The 25,004-nt window shown below is 36.9% G+C and overlaps 2 protein-coding genes and 1 pseudogene across 2 annotated transcripts; all 3 read left to right on the top strand.

The window, feature by feature from the left end:
- Nucleotides 1-196: 196 nt before the first annotated feature.
- On the top strand, nucleotides 197-17,401 carry LOC109083736 (cystatin-like). Its single transcript, XM_042728958.1, has 4 exons — nucleotides 197-271; nucleotides 16,393-16,605; nucleotides 17,050-17,160; nucleotides 17,251-17,401. Exons 2-4 carry the CDS (start codon nucleotides 16,405-16,407, stop codon nucleotides 17,335-17,337), a joined length of 399 nt encoding a protein of 132 aa, XP_042584892.1. The 5' UTR covers nucleotides 197-271; nucleotides 16,393-16,404; the 3' UTR covers nucleotides 17,338-17,401.
- On the top strand, nucleotides 201-1,297 carry LOC109076654 (cystatin-like). Its single transcript, XM_042728959.1, has 3 exons — nucleotides 201-485; nucleotides 953-1,063; nucleotides 1,154-1,297. Exons 1-3 carry the CDS (start codon nucleotides 285-287, stop codon nucleotides 1,238-1,240), a joined length of 399 nt encoding a protein of 132 aa, XP_042584893.1. The 5' UTR covers nucleotides 201-284; the 3' UTR covers nucleotides 1,241-1,297.
- On the top strand, nucleotides 6,171-6,939 carry LOC109083713 (annotated as a pseudogene).
- Nucleotides 17,402-25,004: the final 7,603 nt, after the last annotated feature.

The raw sequence follows: 25,004 nt of genomic DNA, 5'->3' as shown, positions 1-25,004 counted from the left end.
ATAATGTCAGTTAATTGCAGTGTGCAAAGAGGAAGACTAAAAAGAATGTTCCAATACAGTGCACGCCTTAGAAGGGCTGTAATTAAATTAAAAAAGACAAAACAATTAATTTCTCCAAACCCATTGCCTCTCCCTAAATCTGATTGGTAGAGCTACAACGCCCCGCCCCTACACGCAGGTATATATACAATCTCATTGAGCAGACTTATTAGCAATTTGTTTGTCAACATAACGAGGAAGAAGAGAGAATCAAGACAGGGCGAGTCAATAAATCCCATTCAAGCATGTATATTAAGGTGATTGTGTCGATTTTGGTCTTCACTTCGGCCGTGATGAGCGCTGGGATTCCTGGAGGCATTGTAGATGCAGACATTAACGATGGAGATGTTCAGAAGGCGTTACAGTTCGCAGTGGCCCACTACAACAGACAAAGCAACGATCCGTTTGTGCGTAAGGTTTCCAAGGTCCTCAAGGTTCAACAACAAGTAAGTCCTTCAAACGTTTATTCGGTTTGTAATCGTTTAAACTGGGAACATCGCTGAATCAAACCCAGTGATAAAGTTCCTCCTAGAACGCTGTCATGGGGACTAAATGATGACGTAAATATTTGTTCAGAGTTGAGAAATCTCAGAACCATAAAATTTTTCCGAGTTGTACAAAGAGAACAACAGAACTGTTTGCCTCAACTTGAAAGCTGTTTATATTATATGCTACAAGAAAATAATTTTATATAAGGTAAGCTAGTAAAGGATTGCGCAAGTGTGGTCCGCTAGACATGTTCAATAAATATTGAAACTTGAAAATCGAGAGAGGGCTTTCTCCAGCATGACTTTGTAACCGTGGTGGCTGCCCCTAACTTAATTTCTTAAGAATTTTGGGCCTCAGACAGGTTTTGTTTTAAACTTTGGGTTGACCCAACTATGTCTGAACATGTTTCTGTTTGACACTCCAGGTTGTCGCTGGCATGAACTACATGTTCACTGTGAAGATGGACATAACCAACTGCAAAAAGGGCGGAGTTAAGACCATGTGTGCCTTTCCGAAGGGTCCCAATGTTGCACAGGTAAGACCCACTGTGTCTGCTTTACAATATTGCGACTTTCCATTTTGATTTCCATGAGATTTTTTTTTTTTTTTTTTTTTTTCCTTCAAGGTCATTCAGTGCAAAATAACGGTCTGGAGCCAGCCGTGGTTAAACTACCTTGAAGTCACTGAAAACACCTGCATGAAGCGCTTGTGATGAGTGCAGTTTGGGTCTTTTTAACATTCAAGCAGCAATAAAATTTACTGTTGGTAATAATGGTAAACTGTAAGTCTTTATTCTTGGTAAAATAGAAACTTTGTCCTGAGAACCTGTCAACAACAAATCATGTGATCTCAGACTCTGCTCAGAGTCCTAGTTGCTCTGGAAACTACAATTTGTAGGAACTTCTAAATCCGGGATCTCCAACCCTGCTCCTGGAGAGCTACTGTCCTGCAGACTTCAGTTCCAACCCTGCTCCAACACACCTGTCTGTAATTATCAAGTAGCCCTGAACACCTTGATTAGCTGGTTCAGGTGTGTTTGATTGAGGTTGGAGCTGAAATGTGTAGGATGGTAGCTCTCCAGGAGCAGGGTTGGAGACTACTGTTCTAAATGATAAAACGCATGTTTCTATTTTAGTTCCACCATCCACCACAAAAACCACAATCAACAAATAATGCGCCGGCTGGGAGCACATGACCGACCTTCAATGTTAAAAATGTTTAATGTTAAATGGCTGAGAGGTTGAACACTTCAGTGAAAATCACTGAATTTAAGATCTGTATGTTGAATCAATTTAGTGTCTTAAGGACTTTGATGCTGTTGAAGTCAAGTCACTTGGTGGCCATCTTTGAAACTCCTCTTGGGCATGCAAGTGCAACTCCTCTCTCTTTGAATGGGGAAACATCAAATTCTACAAAACTGTTCACTAGGCTTGCGGTTAAATTTTATATCTGAAATCACCAAAGAAATCTGATAACAACTGTGTCACAAATGTTGTTTATTTTGCTCAAATCAGAATTTGAAGACTTTTCTACTTGAAATATGAAATGTTTTTCTTGCATAAAGAATTAAGGCGACTGTCTGTCACATTTAGTGCCACCTCTGGCTGTCGACAGATCAAGAGAATCAAATCAAAAAAATCAAGGTGGTTACATGCTCCTATACCTCTTTACCACCGACACGGTTACATTGCAGTTTCCAATCTCAAACTGTTCAACATTTTCACTACACAAATGTACACATCTTGTAATGAGACGTTTTCACAGAAACTGTAATTTTTCACCAAAATAAAAGATCAACTGTTTTCAATGTACAAGGGGATTCTCTTGCAACTGCAACACAAAATATGCATGTTATTTTACAAAGACCTGAGTTTTTAAATCTTGTAATTGGATTGTTCTACAGGTTTAACAATACATCCAAGCACAATCACTGCAAGCTCAAGTTTGGGGGTTATTTCCATCTCTTTTATACAGTATGTTTCCAAAAATGTTTTACAAAATTGAGCATGTGGTAGTTTATTGAAGTTGATTGTAACACCATTACTGCCAGTCATTTGATTTTTAAACTTTATGAATGTACAGTGTTGATATAAAGTCAAACTAGTTTTCTAATTGACCATATGCAAAATTACTTCCTGGTTTTAGATAAACCAGCTCAGTCATTTCCGGTCAGCTGCACTGTGCCATAAGGGGAGTGCCCTTTCCTCTGTTTCTCTACGTAATCCAATTTGGAGAAAAGTTTTGTTTGTCTAAGATGACCAAATGTTCACGTATAACATTTCAGGAATGACAAACACGAATGTAAAATTTATGCGAGAGAATCCGCTTAATCATGCTGGGAGTCATTGCTATGATTGACAGTGGTAACGGAATTAGTCATCTGACGAGACGATGTCAAAATAGTAATTGATTGATTATTGAGAATACCATTACGATTTAGTTTAAGAGCTTAGCCTAACTGCCTAAACCGTTACGATAGTGTTTATTTGTCAGCATTCGAATGTACAGTTATGTGTCTGGGTACTTTTCTGGGATTACCAGACTCTGCATATAAAATTATGTGTATGTTAATTTCACTATCATTATTTACGGTGTTGCAATTGTTTTGTTTCTCAGTTTCTGATAAGAATGAGGCAGGAGAGAGTCTTTACTTATATATAGCACATACAGTGCACAGCAAAAATGATTCCCTACTCTGAATAAATATAAAAGATGAAGTTTCTTAAAGATCACTAATATAATTCATGGAAAGATGGCAAAATTGAATCATATTAAACATACTTAATAAAAACAACAAAATATATGACAATATTTTCTGTAAGATAAGTAAATAAGCCAATTTTGTTTAAATGAAGGATGGCAGAAATGAGTACACCTGAGATTTAATTCAGAAAATGTATAATATTCTAGTACTTGGTATGTCCTTCAGAACTTAAAGTATACTGCTGTGACCCTTCTTGGCACTGAGTGTACAAGTTCATGACAAATTTTCACATCTGTCTTGTTTAACTCCTGGACGACCTCAAAAGTATACTCCACCCCAAAATGAAAATTGTCATTAATCACTTACCCCCATGTCATTCCATGTCACCCGTAAAAGCTTAATTCGTCTTCGGAACACAATTTAAGATATTTTTGATGAAAACCGGGAGGCCTGTGATTGTCTCATAGACTGCCAAGTAAAATACACTGTCAAGGTCCAAAAAAGTATGAGAGACATCGTCAGAATAGTCCGTCTGCCATCAGTGGTTCAACGTTATGAAATGACGAGAATACTTTTTGTAAGCGAAGAAAACAAAAATAACGACTTTATTCAACAATGCCTTTGTCAACGGTCAAGGATGCACTGTTTTCTTTCAAATCAAAACTAAATACACGTAGAAACAGCGCATTCTTGTGGCGCGGCTGATACAGAAGAGCATATGCAGCATACGGTGATATGGAGAGACACAGAGGAGACCACTGACAAAGGAACTCTTAAATAAATATTGTAGGTGGGGGGAGTGAATGTACAGCGCTCTCTCTCACCTTCAATACCACGACTGAGGTGCCCTTGAGCAAGGCACTGAACTCCCAACTGTTCCCCGGGTGCCGCAGCAATAAATGGCTGCCCACTGCTCCGGGTGTGTGTTTTCACTGCTGTGTGTGTTCACTTTGGATGGGATAAATGCAGAGCATACTTGGCCACATGTCACGTCACTTTTCACTTAAATGTTTTTTTTATTATTATTATTATTCTTTTCACTAACATTTAGATATAAAAAAATTATAAAACGTCAACAATAAAAATATCTAATGTTAGCTAGTTTAACTGATTAAATTAAAGGTCTATATTGCCATTATTTAACCCTCATGTTTCAAAATCACACCAAAAATCAATGTAAAAAACTAAATTTACAGGCTGATCCAACTTGCATGAAGTTCATCAAAGCAATATCGGATTCTCTGATACATAATATTCAAGAGGTTCTCAATTGGATTCAAGTTTGGGGAACGTGAGGGCCAGTCAATGGCATCAATGCCATTGTCATCTAAAACCTGCACACTGTAGCCATTGAGGCCAGGCATTATCATGCACCAGGAGGAGCCTAGGGCCCACTGCACCAGCAAGGTCTGACAGCGGCTCTGAGGATTTCATTCGGTACCTAACAGCAGTAAGGGAACCGTTGGCTAACATGGAGGTCTGTGCAATCCTCCACGGATATTCCTCCCCAGACCATTAATGACGCACTGCCAAACCAGTCATGCTGGACAACATTCCCCACGACATCCCCAGACTCTTTCACGTCTGTCATATGTGCTCAGTGTGAACATGCACTCATTAGTGCAGAGAACAGGATGCCAATGACAAACCTACCAATTCTTGTGTTCTCTGGCAAATGCCAATCAAGCTTCATGGTGCTAAGCTGTGAGGTCAGGTCCCATTACAGAACATCGGCCCTTATGGGACCCTAATAAAGTCTGATTCTGACAGTGTGCTCCGAGACATGCACAACCATAGCCTGCTGGGGGTCATTCTGTAGGGCTCTGGCAGTGCTCCTCCTATTCCTTCCCATACAAAGTAGCAGAAACCGGTCCTGCTGCTGGGTTGTTGCCCTTCTACGTCCCTGCCCAGCTCTCCTCATGTAACAGCCTGTCTCCTGGTATCTCCTGTATGCTCTTGAAACTGTGCTGGGAGACACAACAAACTTTGTGATGGCACGTATGGATGTGCCATCCAGGAGGAGCTGGACTACCTGTGCAACCTGACTGGTTACAGGTACTGCCTGCTGCTACAAGAACCCTAACCCTAGGCTCAGATCAATGAGGCCTATGATAATAAACACAAAACCAATCCTAATTGAAAGAAAACAATCCTAACTGAAAGAAAATCAAAAAAAAAAAAAGATTGACACCAATATTTGGTGATATTGCATAAGAAGAGATTTATTAGCTATTTTTTGTGGGCCGGTCATTTTTGCCTGGGAACACCACAACTGGTATAGAGATTTGAACACAACACAAGGTTTAATACCTTATTAACACGTTCTCTGACAAGCCGAAACAATGAGACTTGTTTTCTGGGTTTGGTAAGTGAGTGATTCTGTTGTGTCGCGTTGTTGCATCATGTCTCGTGTGGAATCATTTTGCATTGCATGTAGTTAAATATTTTCCGATATATATATATATATATTGTCACGTATAATATATATATATATATATATATATATATATATATATATATATATATAATATTTATTAATAATAATAATAATAATATAATTTTTTTAATATTTATATTTGTTTAGTGATATTTGTTATTCTTTTTATTTTTAATTTACATTTACATTACATTTAATCATTTAGCAGACACTTTTATCCAAAGCGACTTACAAATGAGACTTATTATTACTTATTACAGACCAGTGTTGGGTAAGTTACTCTAAAAAAAAAAAAGTGATTAATTATTAGTATTATTACTAATAATAATACTTATTACATTTTCTCTAAATGTAATTAGATTACTGTAGATTACTGTACTAAAAACATTAAATTTTATAGTCTTTACTGTATTTAATGCAATTACATAAAAAATAACTGTAATTAAATTACAGCCAAATTAAGAGCAATCCCTTACTTAAATTACAGAAATTTAGTAATGCATTACACCCAACACTGTTACTGATGCAGTCTTCTTCACAGGGAACCGTCCACTGGTTCTGAGTTTCGGAAGCTGCACCTGACCCCCATTTCTCTACAAACTTGACGAGTTCAAACAACTTGTCAAGGACTTCAGATATGTGGCAGATTTCCTCGTTGTTCACCTTGCAGAAGCGGATGCAAATGGTAATGATGACAAGAATATTTCAAATAATATGCTGTTGTTCTGATGCTGTTGTAACAATATGGGCTGATATAACCTTTACATAGAATACACTGTACTTTACAAGTAGAGCACTAGGTGATAAATGTTATGTAACTTGCAAAATTCTTCTGTTTTCTTATAGTTTGGGCCTTTGAAAACCACGTTGACATCAGTGTGCACAAAAACTTGGAGGAGAGACTAGCTGCGGCCCGGACCCTGGACAAAGAAGACCCCCTCTGCCCTGTGGTAGTGGATGAGATGACCAACATCACTGCTAGCAAATACGGAGCCCTGCCTGAGCACCTCTGTGTCATTCAGTCATTATAGTGGCACGTAGAGAGCCAAATATTTTCTGAAGCGGTACTTGGTATAAAAAATTTGAAAACTACTAGTTTAAAGGAATGGTAGAAAATGAAATCCTGCTTTTTAAGAACTTCTCAGTAAACCATTTTTTCTTCTTTTGTGATAGGTTTTGATTTTACTTAGTTTAATAAGAATGTACTTAATTTGATTTGACTTGTTTTACTAAATACACTGTATAGTTAGAATTCTGATTAAAACTGTGTAACTGGGGGCTCTGGTGCTTGTGAATAATTTGTTAATATTGTAAACTTTCATCTGAATTAGAGCTCAGTTAAAAAAAATGTAATGTAAAAAATTGCAATCTCGATTCAGACACCCCACGATCTCATTTCTAAAGGACAACGATTCCCCGTGTCTATTAAACCTTTGACAAAGTCTTACCGGATCATTCAAATCTGTGTTCACACTGCCGCTGACACAGAGAGAGCAGTTACAATGTTTGGTTAAAAAAAACATCCACAAAAAAACACACTATCATATCATTCTCACACTCACACACATTAACACAAACACAAAAATACTTGTATAAAGTTTATAGTTCAGATATAAACACTGATGTCTATGGCAGCGATCAAAATAGAGCAAATCATATAAATGTAGCCTTGGTGAGCAGAAGAGAATTCTTTAAAAAAAACTTTACTTTTCTTTTAAAAAAAAATCTTACTGTTCAAAAAGTTTTGGACTGGTAGTGTATATTAAAATGTTTAATGATCCATTCAAATTAATTAAACACATTTAAATAGACTGCAGCAATAATATTTTGTCACACATTATTTTGTTAGGTTCAGAGTCATGGGAGATTGTGATCTCTATCTGGGACAAAACAAATTGTGATTCTCAATTTATCCAGAATTGTGCAGCTCTAATCTGAATACATTAAATAAGTGTTTAATGAATAGTGTTGTGCACTTTGTTTCCAACCCCACTGTTACTGAACTGTAAAGTGAAAATATTGTATTGCATTCAGTTTCCAGTTAAAGATTTCACTATCAAAGTTGATATTTTAAATATTTATTTTTGGTAGGTTGTGTTTTTTTATTTATTTATTTTTTTTTTATACAGGACAGTAAAGAAAGTGCACAAGTGGGAGAGAGAGGAGGGGACGGCATCAGAAAGGACCTAGAGCTGGGCATCTTTCAAGGATCACCCGAAGCACAACCACGCTGTCTATACAAGGCTGTTGGTTCTAACATTTTATCAGAATCTGAAGAAACATTTCTACTTGAAATATGAAATGGTTTTTCATTCAAGGCAGGATTTTTCCTGCGTAAAGAATTAAGGCGGCTGTCTCTGTCAAACTCTGTCGACAAAAATCAAGAGAATCAAATCAAAAAAATCAAGGTGGTTACATGCTCCTATACCACTTTACCACCGACACTGTTTCTGTTGCAGGTTCCATTCTTAAACTGTTCAACATCTTCACTACACAAATGTACACATCTTGTAATGAGACTCATTAATAAAACATGTTTTCACAGAAACTGTAATTTTTCACCAAAATAAAAGATCAACTGTTTTCAGTCAGAAAGTACAAGGGGTTTCTCTTGCAAGTGCGGTGCAAAATATGCATGTTATTTTACAAAGGTTTTGCTTTAGACTTTAAATGTTGTATTTGGGTTGTTCTTCTACAGGTTTTTAACAATACATCCAAGCACAAACACTGCAAGCAGAAGTTTTGAGTTACATTCATCTGTTTTATACAGTACATTTCCAAATTAAAACTGTTTTACAAAATTAAGCATATGGTACACTCCATAATTCAAAACTGCTCTTCAAACGAGAACAACCAGAGAGTCTTCTACGTCACTCTTCAAAAACTTCAAATTGCAGGCGGGTGAGTGTTTCATGCTTTAGGCTAGATTTGACTATCCTTACCTTACCTGATTAATCAAGGGTTACAGGTGTAATATACAAGAACACACCAACACATAAAGCTAAAATTATCCGCAAAATAATGTCAGTTAATTGCAGTGTGCAAAGAGGAAGACTAAAAAGAATGTTCCAATACAGTGCACGCCTTACAAGGGCTGTAATTAAATTAAAAAAGACAAAAAACTGCTCGGTCGGTCCCAAATTATTTTATATTTGCCTTTACCTTGTATTTATTTTTATTTATTTTTTTAATAGATCAGTGGTCACGAATTTAAGTCGTGACCACTGATCTATAATAGAGAATATATAGATCAATGGTCGTGACACATCAGAACAAAAACTGGAATGTTAACACAGGAAGGGTCAGATGTGTTCGGCGAGGTCCTGCAAACATACGGGCAAAATCAGGTAAAAAAATCGCTATCTTTATTACCTTTGAAAAAATAGAGTATAACGTTACCAGAGTTTATAAATGGGTTAAAGGACATGTAACCTGCAGAAGATAAATACCAGTGTTTGTTTGTATTGCTTTATCACAGGTGTTCAAGTTAGATGCAACATCTGTTGTGTGTTGCTGGTAATTTGTTAAAGGGGTGTTTTTTCTTTTTTTTTCTTTCAATTTTCCTTTCTCTTTGAAGTGTTACAAGCTCTTGGTGCATAAAGAAGGTCTGTAGAGTTGGAAAGACTAAAGTCTCAAATCCAAAGAGATATTCTTTATAAAAGTTAAGTCAACCACACCCCCCTGAAATGGCTCGTTCTACCACGCCCCCACATGTCTACTTCACGATGTGAGAAGATTTGCATAATGCCGCCCAAATGTTTACGCAAAGAAAGGAGTAACTTTTATTCTCCATGTAGTATTGTTGTTTCCACGTCACCATGTACTTAACGTGAAACTTTGCATGTTGCGTTTATTCTGGGCTCACCTGCTTGCCTGTACATATTAGTTATGCATTTTAATAATGCAGAGAAGCATATTGAGTTTGGCCTTTATCATCTTAGTCCATTATGCCACATTTTGCGGTATATGAGGAAAATACTATATACATATTCATTATATTAATTAACTGTATATTTAATTTGATATTTTAATAGCATCTTAATACATTAAGCCATGTTAAGTGTTTATGTTTTTCTACGGGAGGAAAACGCTTAGCGAGGAGACTTTTGCGCAAGCGTTATATTCTGGTGTTCTGGCCACAGATTTGCGGTCTTGTCTTTTCTTGCAGGACCCTGTAAACATTTATAGTACTAAATGAGTTTAAAAAAAAAGTTTAATCACCACCACAGCTTCTTGTCTCCATTGGGCAACATGCACTTGTGTCGATTGCAAAGTGTCGCAGGTAGCAGAGAGTGCAAGTAGGGATTGCAAGTGACATTGTAATTTAGTTTCTTTTTTCTTGTCTTCACCACCTGGCTACTGTTATAAAATGTTGGAAAATTCAAACAAAAAGTAATAAAAAATTCAACAAAATAAAAAATAAAGACTGCAAGTGATGTCACTAGCAGTCACCACCGACACTGTTATGTTGCAGTTTCCAATCTCAAACTGTTCAACATTTTCACTACACAAATGTACACATCTTGTAATGAGATTTATTAGTAAAACATGTTTTCACAGAAACTGGGGTTTCTCTTGCAAGTGCAGCGTAAAATATTTAAAAAAATTTTTTTTTTTTTTTTTTTTTTTTTTTTTGAGGAGCTTTAAATGTTGTATTTGGGTTGTTCTTCTACAGGTTTTTTAACAATACATCCAAGCACAGACATTGCAAGCATGAGTTTTGGGTTATTTTTTATCTGTTCTATACAGTATATTTCCAAAATAAAACTGTTTTACAAAATTGAGCATATTAGAGTTGTGACGTTCGCGAACGAACCGATTCTTTTGAACGGCTCATAAAGATGAACGATGGGAGCCGAGTCGCGGCTGGAGGGGAGCCGTTCTTTCTGTAGTTCTTTTTTCCTATGCGTGTTTCACACAGATGCACACAAATGAGCTCCTCCGCGAGACAGAACAGTTATAGGGGTAGGGGCGCACCCAGCGCAGGCCAACCCTTTATAGCCGGATGATATTAGTTATTAGTTGTGCACGCATCCTTCACGTGAGTACTCCAGTGGAAAAAAACCCTGCGTGCCTCTGTCTAATTTTATCTACTTTAAATATTTTTTTGTTTTCTATCAAAATGTTCTTGTGTGATAACAATGTTCTTGTGTGGAAGTGTTTGTAGTAAAAGCTGTTTTGCACAGAAATTCATTGCAGCCGGCTTTGTTTTTGATGTTTATTTGTGAGTAGGTAGGCTATTGTATGAATAACATAAGTCAACGTAGCTTTACACACACACACACACACACATTTGTACTTTGTACTAAAGGTAAATCCAAAAATAGTGATGTCACTGTCTAAGCAGAGGAATTTGTGCAACCCTATGGAATATAGTCCACACATGACAAATGAGGTAATAATATTTTAGAATAATTCAAACTCAGATATTGGTGTGTGATATCTGAGTTTTAATTATTTGACTACAAATCTCACCTCATCATTCCTCCCAGTGATTTATTTCCAGGATAAACTGAGATGCCCCCAAGCTGGCTTCTTAAAACTGACTAAATATTTAAAAAGAGCCAAAAGAGCCGTTCTTTTGAACGGCTCTTTGAAAGGAACGGATCGCGAAGATCCGGATCCCCTTAAAGAGTATGGAGTCAATATAATATCACATATATACGCGAAAAAATAAAGTTTTGCAAAAGAAAATAAAGTTTTGCAAACAAAAATTAAAGTATTGAGGAAAATAATTTTGCTTTTTGCAAACAAAAATAAAGAATTGCAAAACATAAATAATACCTAGCGAAAGCAATGATTTTGCAATACATATTTTCCATGGTCATATCTACAATTTAATTTGCAACACTGATTTTATTTTGCGTGTCAGTCTAGTTTGAGCGTGCGCTGCAGTTTTTCCTGTGCGCTTCATTTTTCTGCGCGTCTCGCTTTGTGGCGCTGTTTTGACGTGGGGGTGGAGTCAAGGGGCAGGGGCGTGTACAACATGCCTCCCTGGAATTGACGTCATCGGCCCGAGACGCAGCTCACTGATCCAGGTACTGTCATGATGAGCAGATGCATGCGAGTGCTCGCTTCCTTTTATTCGCTAGCATTAAAACATGCATGGTTTCGTTTTATTAACAAATGTATAGCCTATGTGTATTAGCAGCGTTTGCTCAAGTTAAAGAAGTTGTTACCATGCACATCTGCTGTTTATTTCTCTCGATGTGCACACTTTTCTAGCATTAAAATGTGTATTGTTTCATTTGGTTAACTGCATGTGTATTAACAGTGTTTGTTTAAGATCTCTTAACCTGTGGGAGGACGCCAGCGCACAGAACCGTTCTTTGTTCACATTAGTTCAGAGTTACTGCTAGTTTTAACGATGCTTTTGGAAAACGCAGCCCTGAAGAGTTTTGTAAATAAAAGCCTATACTGTAAAAGCCCAACATGCCAATAAAGATTTTTTACTGGAAGTGCACTTTAGAGGATGAATTTAACAATAACCCTATAATAATAAATACTAGAATTATAAATGAATAATTCGCTAGTTTCATTTGTAAATGAAAACACTAATTTAACAAAGAACGTTAATTAGGTAAGCAATACACAAATTAAAAGGGGAAATAAGCATAACAATAAATATAAAAATATAGCCCTATTTAATATAATGGTATTATCAATTATTATATATGGTTAGCCTATATGAATAAATGAATGATGCATTTATATAGCGCTTTATAATGTATTGTTGTACACCCAGTTCGCTGTACGATCATGTGGGGGGTCTCTCCTCAACCACCAGCAGTGTGCAGCATCCACTTGGATATATTATGTATATATATAATGATAAAAATAATAAAAGCCTTATATGCACATATATTACATAAAAAGACACGATCAACGGACTGTGGGATGAATATTTGATCAATCTCTGATAATCTCAGGTTGCTATGGTCACGCGGGTTTGTTTATGCATTAAACTCGTGGCAAAATTAAACCAAAAAGATTCGAGCTTTCATTTTTTTTTTATCTTACAATGACAGTCATTTATTAATTTATGCCAGGAGTTATGTAAATGAAAAACGAAGTCGAGATCGATATAAAACTAGACCCCTATAAATCTTCAAAGTTTAAAAATTTAAAAATTGAGGTAAAAATATCCAAAAAATGACCTACATGCATCAAAAGAATGAGAAGAAATAAGGGCGATGATGTCATTAAAAAAATGTCAAGTTATAGTGCTGCAGAGATATCAACCTTAATTAGCATTAGCATTACTAGCCACGGCCCGACAGGAGTCGTAATACCAGTTTCGGCCATGGGAGGCGATATGCGGGCAACATAACCACCAGCCAACCTGCAATACACGAATAACTCGCACGGCTTGTGGGCGTACTTGAAGCTGATGTCAAGCAACCGCGTTCGGAATCACAAATCAAATCCGATAAGAAAAGGAGCCGAAACAGAGTAAACATCGGCACTGCTTTCCATCGCTGGAGACAACTGATGGACTTGAAAGAAATGAGCTTCGACTCCGAACTTGCAAACTTTTCTTTTTTTGGATTGGTAAGTAAGATGCTGTTAGTATTTCGCTAGAAGTTTGTTTTATATGTTTGCGTATTATTTTCGGGAAGTTATAACATAGAAATGTATCGAAGGCTGTTCGATAAACGTGCTAATGTTATCGATGGCTAACCGTAGCTGCGTTTGATAGTAAGCTAGCTATAACTTACCCACAGATCCGATCCGGTTTTTCACCTGTTATCTACCAAAGCCCGTCTCTACCAAGCTGATGCTAAAAATGTAACATTACCTAAGAAGCTTGAAATGTCTTCGATGATAATGAACCCGAGAGAGAGAGAGAGAGAGAGAGAGAGAGAGAGAGCGTGCCCCGGCCGCGCACGCACTCACTCACTATATTCAGAGCGGTCAAGTTTTTGAAAGCGTGTGAAAAGAGTCAATTGCGTGTGTCTCACGGTGAATGCTTGAGAGTTGGCAGCTCTGGTTACGTTGGTTGGCGCTAGCTTGGTCAACATCAGCTGTCTGATGTTGACCAATGATGTTGACAGAATGCTGTCTGTCCAATTCATTTAATTCAAATAATGTGTATATACAATTCAAAATGTAATATGAACAAAAACGAATATGAACATATTCACTGGTAAAGGTGAAGGGGAGTAGCTTGAAGATTTCATGTTTCAAAATCACTTGACATCACCCAACGTTCCTCTGGAGGCAAAACGTCCTCTTAGGCTTCGGCTATGGCTCTAGGGTTGTTGTGAAGGTAGGGGCGGTAGCATAGATAGAGACTATGCCGTTTCTCGTTTGTTTACTCTAGAGTAGACCAATTCACTTTATTGAGGCATACTGCCCCCATCTGGTATGGAATGTGGAGTATGACTTGATTTTTTTGCCAGACATTACACATGGCTCCTTTAATGATGTACGTTATAGTTTATGAAGTGAATTGCATAATTTTACATTAAAACTAGCAGTATCTAATGTGAACTAATGTGAACAAAGAACGCTTCTGTGCGCTGGCGTCCTCCCACAGGTTAAGAGATCTTAAACAAACACTGTTAATACACATGCAGTTAACCATATGAAACAATACACATTTTAATGCTATAAAAGTGTGTGACTGGCATATAGTTGGCTTGACGTTGGACGTTCGATATTCGCAAATCTAGGGACAGTCTCTAAAGTTACATGCAAAACTACTATACACTTCTCTAACGTCAATAGCATGCAAGGATAATGACTAACAGTCATGAAAACAACTGTTAACTGTTCATCCAGGTGTCAACTATAATGCAAACCTTTTATATTTTTTGATAATTATTAAAATAAACTGTAAATCAAATGTAAAATATTGCTAATTTTCATTACCGAATGGGCTCAAATTTAAAATATGCCATAATTTGAAGCTCAATAGCATTTGAACAGAATGACTCACTTTCATAAAACATACTGTAAAGTGTTCATCTTCGTGTCAACTATAATGCACACCGTTCATATTTTTCATAATTATTCAAATAAACTGTAAATCATATGTAAAATATTGCTATTTTTCATTACCGAATGCACTTAAATACAAATTTAAAGCTCAATAGCATTTGAACAGAATGACTCACTTTCATAAAACATACTGTAAAGTGTTCATCTAGGTGTCAACTATAATGCACACCATTCATATTTTTTCATAATTATTCAAATAAACTGTAAATCATATGTAAAATATTGCTACTTTTCATTACCGAATGCACTTAAATACAAATTTAAAGCTCAATAGCATTTGAACAGAATGACTCACTTTCATAAAAGATACTGTAAAGTGTTCATCTTCGTGTCAACTATAATGCACACCGTTCATATTTTTCATAATTATTCAAATAAACTGTAAATCATATGTAAAATATTGCTATTTTTCATTTGAGCTTTTGAGCTTTAAATTAGTGTTTACGTCCATTTGGTAATGAAAAGTAGCAATATTTTACATATGATTTACAGTTTATTTTAATAATTATCAAACTGTTAGTCATTCTCCTTGCATGCTATTGACGTTAGAGAAGTGTAAAGTAGTTTCGCATGTAACTTTAGAGACGGTCCCTAGATTTGCGACTATCGAACGTCCAACGTCAAGCCAATTTTATGCCAGTAAAAGAGTGCACATCGAGAGAAATAAACAGCAGATGTGCATGGTTACAACTTCTTTAACTTGAGCAAACGCTGCTAATACACATAGGCTATACATTTGTTAATAAAGTTAATAAAACGAAACCATGCATGTTTTAATGCTAGTGAATAAAAGGAAGCGATCCACTCGCATGCATCTGCTCATCATGACAGTACCTGGATCAGTGAGCTGCGTCTCGGGCCGATGACGTCACTTCCAGTGAGGCATGTTGTACACGTCCCTGCCCCTTGACTCCACCCCCACGTCAAAACAGCACCACAAAGCGAGACGCGCAGAAAAATGAAGCGCACAGGAAAAACTGCAGCGCACGCTCAAACTAGACTGACACGCAAAATAAAATCAGTGTTGCAAATAAAATAATAGACATGACCATGGAAAATATGTATTGCAAAATCATTGCTTTCGCGCGGTATCATTTATGTTTTGCAATTTTTTATTTTTGTTTGCAAAAAGCAAAATTATTTTCCTCAATACTTTAATTCGTTTGCAAAACTTTATTTTCTTTTGCGAAACTTTATTTTTTTGCGTATATATACGGCATTATTTTGACTCCATACGGATCCCCTCAAAGAGCCATAAATCCCATCACTAGAGCATATGGTTCACTTCTTAACTCCAAACTGTTCCTTAAACAAGAGAGTTTTCTACGTCAATCCTTCAAATTGCGGGAGGGTGAGAATTTCGCGCTTTAGGCTAGATTTGACTATCCTTACCTTACCTGACTAATCAAGGGTTACAGGTGTAAGATACAAGAACACACCAACACACTAAGCTAAAATTATCCTCAAAATAATGTCAGTTAATTGCAATGTGCAAAGAGGAAGACTAAAAAGAATGTTCCAATACACTGCACGCCTTACAAGGCTGTAATTAAATTAAAAAACACAAAACACTTAATTTCTCCAAACCCATTGCCTCTACCTAAATCTGATTGGTAGAGCTACAACGCCCCGCCCCTACACGCAGGTATATATACAATCTCATTGCGCAACCTCATTAGCAGTTTGCTTGTCAACATAAGGAGGAAGGAGAGAGAATCAATCCCATTCAAGCATGTATATTAAGGTGATTGTGTTGATTTTGGTCTTCACTTCGGCCGTGATGAGCGCTGGGATTCCTGGAGGCATTGTAGATGCAGACATTAACGATGAAGATGTTCAGAAGGCGTTACAGTTCGCAGTGGCCCACTACAACAGACAAAGCAACGATCCGTTTGTGCGTAAGGTTTCCAAGGTCCTCAAGGTTCAACAACAAGTAAGTCCTTCAAACGTTTATTTGGTTTGTAATCGTTTAAACTGGGAACGTCACTGAATCAAACCCAGTGATAAAGTTTCTCCTAGAACGCTGTAATGGGGGCTAAATGATGACGTAAAGATTTGTTCAGAGTTGAGAAATCTCAGAACCATAAAATTGTTCCAAGTTGTACAAAGAGAACTGTTTGCCTCAACTTAAACTTTTTTTTTTTATATTATATGCTACAAGAAAATAATTATGTAAGGTAAGCGAGTAAAGGATTGCTCAAAGTGATCTGCTAGACATGTTCAATAAATATTGAAAAGCGAGAGAGGGCTTTCTCCAGCATGACTTTGTAACCGTGGTGGCTGCCCCAACTTAAGAATTTTGGGCCTCAGACAAGGTTTTTTTTTTTTACTTTGGGTTGACCCAGCTATGTCTGAACATGTTTCTGTTTTACACCAGGTTGTCGCTGGCATGAACTACATGTTCACTGTGAAGATGGACATAACCAACTGCAAAAAGGGTGGCGTTAAGACCATGTGTGCCTTTCCAAAGGATCCCAATGTTGCACAGGTAAGACCCACTGTGTCTGCTTTACAATATTGTGACTTTCCATTTTGATTTCCATGAGATTGAGATTTACTTTTTTTCTCTCTCTTCAAGGTGATTCAGTGCAAAATAACGGTCTGGAGCCAGCCGTGGTTAAACTCCCTTAAAGTCACTGAAAACACCTGCATGAAGCGCTTGTGATGAGCGCAGTTTGGGGCTTTTTAACATTCAAGCAGCAATAAAATTTACTGTTGGTAATGGTAAACTGTAAGTCTTTATTCTTGGTAAAATAGAAACTTTGTCTTGAGAACCTGTCAACAAATCATGTAATCTCACTAGACTCTACTCTGAGTCTTAGTTGCTCTGAAAACTACAATTTATAGGAATTTCTAAATCCGGGATCTCCAACCCTGCTCCTGGAGAGCTACTGCCCTGCAGACTTCAGTTCCAACCCTGCTCCAACACACCTGTCTGTAGTTATCAAGTAGCCCTGAAATACTTGAGCTGCTTCAGGTGTGTTTGAGGTTGGAGCTGAAATGTGTAGGATAGCTCTCCAGGAGCAGGGTTGGAGACCACTGTTCTAAATGATAAAACGCATGTTTCTATATTAGTTCATCCTTTACTTTTTTTTTTTTTTTTTTTTTTCTTTTTTTTTTTTTATATATTTTTAAGCAGATTTTTAAATGATGTGCATGACATGTGAAAAACACACAACCTGCTTTTTTTTTTTTTTACATCAATAGAAATGAATAAAGAAAAATTATACAAATATACAGAACACTCTTAACACTACCCAACCCAAAACATCCCATACACACACAAAAAATAATAATTCAAATCTCCAGTGAAGGTGTTGTCTCAACAAAGGAGATAATAGGATTCCACACTTTATAAAATGAGTTAACAGAGTCCCTGATGGAGTTAATTTTTTCCAGGTGTAGAAAGGACATTAAGTCTTTCAGCCAAGAAAAATTAGAAGGGGGGCATGAGGATTTCCAGTGCAACAGTATTCGTCTTCTGGCCACCATTGAGGCAAAAGCAATAATATCAGCATGACGTTTGTTGTACAAGCCATCAACAGGTGTTATTCCAAAAATTGCAATTATCAGGCAGGGTTTCACAGAGACATTGAGAGCCTCTAACAGTGTATCAAAAAAAGAGGACCAGAATGAATACAATTTAGGACAGGTATAAAATGTATGAGTGTGATCTGCTGGGGAGAGCAAACATCTATTGCACCTATCATCTTCTATTAAAGAAAGTTTCTTTCTTCAGTTTAGCTTTGGTGAAGTGAATTCTGTGAACAATTTTAAACTGAATAAGATTCAAGCTAGCACAAATGCAGACAGAGTTAATTTTAGCTAGAGCCTTACTCCACAGCTCCTCGTCAAGCTCCAGTCCCAGCTCTCTCTCCCAGGTTCCCTTGAGTGCAAAGAGAGGATCATCCTTTACTATTAAAACCTGACTGGACTAAGTCTGTGTGCTCCTAGCCAGCACATGACCGACCTTCAATGTTAATGCTAAATGGATGAGAGGTTAAACACTTGTAAATCTTTGAATTTTCTAAAGTCACTGAATTTAAGATATGTATGTTGAATCAATTTAATGTCTTAAGGACTTTGATGCTGTTGAAGACAAGTCACTTAGTGGCCATCTTTGAAACTCCTCTCAGGCATGCAAATGCAACTCCCATGTCTTTGAATGGGAAACATCAAATTCTCAAGCTGTTCACTAAGCTTATGATTAAATTTCGTATTTGAAATCTAGCAACTGTCAAATGTTGTGGCTTTTGCTCATAGCATTATTAAAAGCTTTTTTCAGGCTAGATCAGCCAGTGCGCATGCGCAGTCCTAAGAGCACATCTCAGAACGCTGACTGTTTCTATAGCAACCAGGACTTCTAATTCCAGCTGCAGTGACAGCTGACTTTACTGATTAGCGATAGGCTCTTTCATTCAGAAGGCGGGGCTTCCTGCGATTGAGCAGCCATATTGAGCGTCGCATTTTTTCCCCATTCAAAACTATACAAGTGACATGTCTTGGGTATTCTAAGGTGCATACTTGTGCACTACTCTATGATGTTTTGTAGTGTAAGTAGTGTGTTCACATTGAAAATTCCAAAAAGGAAAAAGTGCACTTTAAACACCCGGATGATGCACTTAACCGAAAAATGAAGTGTAATGTTGGACATTTCATGCACTAAACTGTCGCAGCTTTAATTACGTAACGAAGGAGGAGGGGCTATCATACTCCAATTATGAATGGCAAAATAACCTTATATAATTAATACACCATGTACTCAGCCATGTAGTGTATGAGTGTATAGTGCTTCATTTGGGACACAGCTATAGTCTTTGAACAGCATACAAAAGAAATTTCTGCCTATTAAATTAAGATCATTATTTTATTAGGATTTACAATATTTTGATCACAAAACCTATTGTAAAATCTAAAGGCATGTTAAAATATAAAAAAAAAAAATCTAACCACAAAAACTAAATGCGTTTCGCTGCGTTACCAAGCTGAAACAATTCTTATTGGTGGTTTTACCTTATTGCTTTGATCATGATTGGTAAATCTGGCTGTCATCCAGGAAAGTGGCCAATGAAAGTGTTAACCTTTCTAATTTGAAAATATGACTGTTGCTAATTAAAACTGCTCGGTCGGTCCCAAATTAATGTATATTTGCCTCTACCTTATATATATATATATATATGTATATATATATATATTTTTTTTTTTTTAATAGATCAGTGGTCACTAATTTAAGTCGTGACCACTGACTGATCTGTAATAGAGAATATATAGATCAATGGTCGTGACACATCAGAACAAAAACTGGAATGTTAACACAGGAAGGGTCAGATGTGTTCTGCGAGGTCCTGCAAACATATGGGCAAAATCAGGTAAAAAAATCGCTATCTTTATTACCTTTGAAAAATAGAGTATAAAGTTACGAGAGTTTGTAAATATGTTAAAGGACATGTACCCTGCAGAAGATAAATACCTGTGTTTGTTTGTATTGCTTTATCACAGGTGCTAAAGTTAGATACCACATCTGTTGTGTGTTGCTGGTAATTTGTCATCTCCATCTTTATGTGTGATGCGATTTTAAAGTCTCAAATCCAAAAAGATATTCTTTATAAAAGTTAAGTCAACCACACCCCCCTGAAACGGCTCGTTCTACCACGCCCCCACGTCTACGTCACGATGTGAGAAGATTTGCATAATGCCACCCAAATGTTTAGCAAAGCAAGAAGGCGTAACTTTTATTCTCCATGTAATATTGTTGTTTCCACGTCACCATGATGTGGAAATGCTTTGTTTCTTTGTGAAAGCGAAACTACTTTGTTTGGCCTTCCAAAAGAGGACTATATTCGCTTCATGTCTAGAGCTGATCCGTGCTGGTCACTGAAGAAATACAATTTTGCACTGTGAATCTCCGGATCGGCCTTCACTGTGGATGAAGTGGAGTCCAGCCTGGGCTCATCACATGTGGTTGCCCGCCATCTGCGCCGTTCTCAAGCTTGCCTCCGCTCACTCGAGCCCACCGTGTTTTTCATTGTGAAGCGAAACTACTTTGGCCTTCCAAAAGAGGTCACGACTAGAAATCAGTGGTTAAGTTGTAAGTTGCTGGTAGGTGTTTTTGTTTGTCATTCCTCCGATCACAAATGTAGACATGGTTTTGTTTATGCAGCATGATGCAATGTGTAAAAAGACCGTATAAGTCATTATAATCAGTAATTATGTCCCCACTGGATGCAACAAATGCTTTTTGTAAAAGGTTTTATTGGTTTTGTCTCGTCATGCCAGGAGATGGCATCACAGTATGGTGGAGGTGCGTAACATTTCAGTCACACACTTGAGGTTCTCCAAGTGGATATAACTGCAGACCGGAGATCTCCAAATGGGGGCGGGAATTCCAAAACGGGGTGGGAGCTCCAAAACAGGGCGTGGTCTACTCGCCTTGACTGACAGCACGCTAAAGAAAGGGAGAATGGCGGTTCAGGTAAGCAGTCGGTCATACGATGTTATAGCAGATAGGCTAAAGTTTATTTTGGCTTTAATGAAAAAAAATATAAACGTAGGTTTGTTGTGTTCAGGTGTGAAGTTTAATATTAAAGGATTTTTTACTCTATTGATGAATCGGTTGCTATATTCATGCACTTTGTACCGTCTGTGTGTATGTTTAGCACTTAAGAAACGTAAAGTATGTAGTATATTGTTAATAGTGAGTAATAAATTAATATAAAAATTCAATGAGTGTTATATGTTGGTGTATTTTTATTAGGTTCATGGATCAATTATTTTTTTTCTGGACAGACACTTTCTCTACAGTATAAGAATGGATGCTTCCACTGTCCTGTCTGTCATTATCAGACAGAATATGAGTGCCAAGGAGAAGCACATTCAATTGTGCATTTTAATATATTTTTGGACTATAAAGGTAAGAGCTTCTTGTACAAGTGTAAATTTACCAGTGTATCAAAGAATCACATATGATGACTTAGATGAATATCATTACCACCTCAGGTACTACACTTATCTTATTTTGCAATGTGCTGCAAAACCTTTTTTTAACCCCTGTGTAGGTTTCAGAATATACAAATGCCACCAAAACTGCAGACACTGAAGGGACATCTCCTTCAAGAACAAATGGTACGATAGAAGGTTTGTTATTTGTTGGGATTTCATTTTCATTCATTTTCTTTTTCTTCTTTTTTTGTCATTTTCAGATCAACTACGTCTTGGATGTGAGTAAACCAGCCAGTGAGCTGATAGTTGAGGAGGGATCAGTTTGCCTTACCCGAGACAATTTGTTGTCTCTTGGTCTGCAAAGGAACATATGGACTCGTTTGTGGGTACCACTCTTGAGGAGTCAACACCCTATTTTAATTTGTGGAAGTAATGCTAAAAGCAATATTTTAACACTTTTTAAACAGGTAGGAGATGCATGCTTGGATGTTGTGCGTAACATGGCACAAAATCAAGTATGATTTTGACTACTTCCAACATGTAACAGTGTGGCCAATTAATTGCACTGTATGGAAGTTTAAAGCTTTGTATTGTTTTGCAGGGAAAAAACACATTTATTTCCACATTGCATATCCCACCAACTTGGCTCCCACCTGCACACAGTGATCCTCTAATTTCTCTCCCAGTAAGTTGTACTAAGTACAACTCGCATCGGATATTTTTTAAAAATATTTGCATAGAAAAAATATTTACTTTATGATTTCAGTGTATTTTATATTGTTTGCTGTATAGTCAGTAGTTCAGAGTCTTCTTCATTGTCATACAAGGAAATTGGGGCTTTGAACCTTACGATTAGGTTGAGAACAAGTTTCAACTGCTTAATTTTCTGAGATCTCAGATTTCGACAAGCTTTTACACCTATACATAATAAAAGACTGTTAATTACATTTATTAGTTTAGTAACAGTTTAAGTTTTTTCATAATGACTAATATTTAAAAAAAATTTTTTTTTTTTTTTTAGGCAGATGCATCTAAGAAAGAAGCTCTTTTTTTCCCACTAAGGGTTCCAGGACAATATATGCTATGTATTACATTCCCTCCTCTTCAGCAAGCAAACTATGTTGTATCAATGTTTTTAAAGTATATGTGCAATTTTAACTAGAAAGGTATATACTACGAAACATGCAATTTTTTTCTAGTTTAGACTGCATATTCCCTGCATGTAGGTGATGAGGCCTCAACAGAGAGAATTGGTCTATCTGGACTCTATGTACCATAAGACTGCAGGAGAATTTGGAGACATGTCCTACCAAAATGTCCTAAGGTTACTTAATGAAGACGTGCGTTTTGGCAGCCACGTTCCCCTGGCCAGCCTCTGTTTTGTTTCATTTGGTGGTCATGTTCTCTGGCCTGCAGTATACAGGGAACAATTTATGTGTGACTTTAGTGTATGTACTGTTCATGCTTCAGTTCTAGTGTTCCAAGCATGATAAAACAAAACGGAGGACTTCATTCACCATCCTTTTTTTAATAGGAAACTTGGACAGAATCTTGTCCTTGGAAAATGGTCAGAAAAAACTGGAAGTGATTTAAAGGTAAACATACTGTAACTTCAATGATTTTTTTGTGTGTGTGTGATTATGAACTATTCTTTATCTTGTGTTATCACACTGAATAAGTAACTATAAAATCATCTGTTTAAACAGGGAGTTCCTGTGCAAGATTATGGGAATGACTGCAGTATCTTCATGATCATGGTGAGTTAACAAGATTAAATTGACAAAATTATGTAAAAAAAAAAAAAAAATTAATAAAAATACTAATTCATTTTTAAGACTGTTTTATGCTGTTCAGCTATACTGCATGACAAAAATGTTATTGAAAATATATATTTTATATGCAGTACATCTGGTATATGGCAGTGGAGGCTTATTTTGATTTCACTGTGGTAAGTGTTGCTTAAAATTGACGTTATACAGCCTTTCTAAAAACAAGATAACCTCTTAATCATTTCACATACCTCATGTAGGTGTAATCTTGTAGTTTACATGTGATTAACTGATTTGAGTGTTACTCCTGTGTTTGAATTAGTTTATATGAATTGTTTTAGAGAAATTTAAAATAAATTGTTTTCCTATTTAGAAGCACATGCCAGATCTTAGAAGGTGGTGGTGTATAGTTCTGATGGAGAACTTTCATCTAGAAGAGTACTTTTTTTTTTTTGAATTAAATGCTTTTAATGCAACCATTAAATTAAAATAAAATCGTCTTATTTTCAATAATGTGCGTTTGCAGTCACGGGAAAAGATTTGCACATTGGACTGAAGATGGGAGACAAATTCTTAAGGGAACTTTTACACCCGTCTTCCGCATACCAAAGAAAAGAAAATGTCCAGACCCCACAGTAAGCTTTGTGGGGTTTATCTTTTACAGAGCTACTCTAAAAGAGACTGCTAAGAAGTCAGACTGCTGACCACATTTCTAATAATTTTCATATTTCCACAGAAGGATGGCAAGCCAACCAGAAGAATCCAGAAAAACATTATGAAATGGGCACAACACAGAAATGGGTACATCTAATGTATGTACAGATAAATTTTCTCGTGATAAAATGTCATAGGCCTTCACAAATAAAAAAATATCAATTAAATAATCTAAATTAACAAATTCACACAAAAAAAACAAGAAAAATAAAACTTAAAAGTTAAAATTAAAGGAGCTATGTGGAGGTTTTTACTTAAAAAAAATCTTTAAGATAGAGTTTTCATTTGTACATGTATGAGCCAACCATGATGTAAAAAAAAAAGAATGACACCTCGACTGTCCACCACGGTTGCCTCTATCAGCCTGTAGGCTCAATTGTGTGTGGAGGAGTCGGGCCCGAATGGTAAGAAAATTCACAAAATGCGACGTCATGCGCGTTCTCGTCTACTTGGGCTTACAACCGTACGGCACGCCAGCCATTATAGTAAGCAGCGGCAATAGTGTTTTCAGATGGACTCTGTGGATGGAAAGAAGCGACCAGCCTCCGGCAGCACAATTCAGACACCCACGGACACTCCTCGTAAGTTAAAAAACAAAAACAAAAAACGTATCTAGTGTGGCAAAAAGAGAGAGCGTGCGCACTGAGAACGAGCATGAGACTGGCTGCAGTTCCTCTAACGGCCACTGGTGTCAGTAACGGTTAGAAATTTCAGAACCTACGCAATGCTCCTTTAAAGCGAGAAACGGAATTTAATTCACAAACTTTTATGTTGATATGTCCATCAACAACATGGCGAAAGCGAAACGTCTTTGTGGATACCCCGCCCCCTTTTGGAGGTACAGCCCACATTTGGAGTTCACACCCCGTTTTTGGAGATCTCCGGGCTGCAGTTATACCCTTCTCAAGGC

This window comes from Cyprinus carpio, chromosome B8 (assembly GCF_018340385.1).
Source record: "Cyprinus carpio isolate SPL01 chromosome B8, ASM1834038v1, whole genome shotgun sequence".
Taxonomy (NCBI): domain Eukaryota; kingdom Metazoa; phylum Chordata; class Actinopteri; order Cypriniformes; family Cyprinidae; genus Cyprinus; species Cyprinus carpio.
This window is presented reverse-complemented; position numbering and strand designations above follow the sequence as displayed.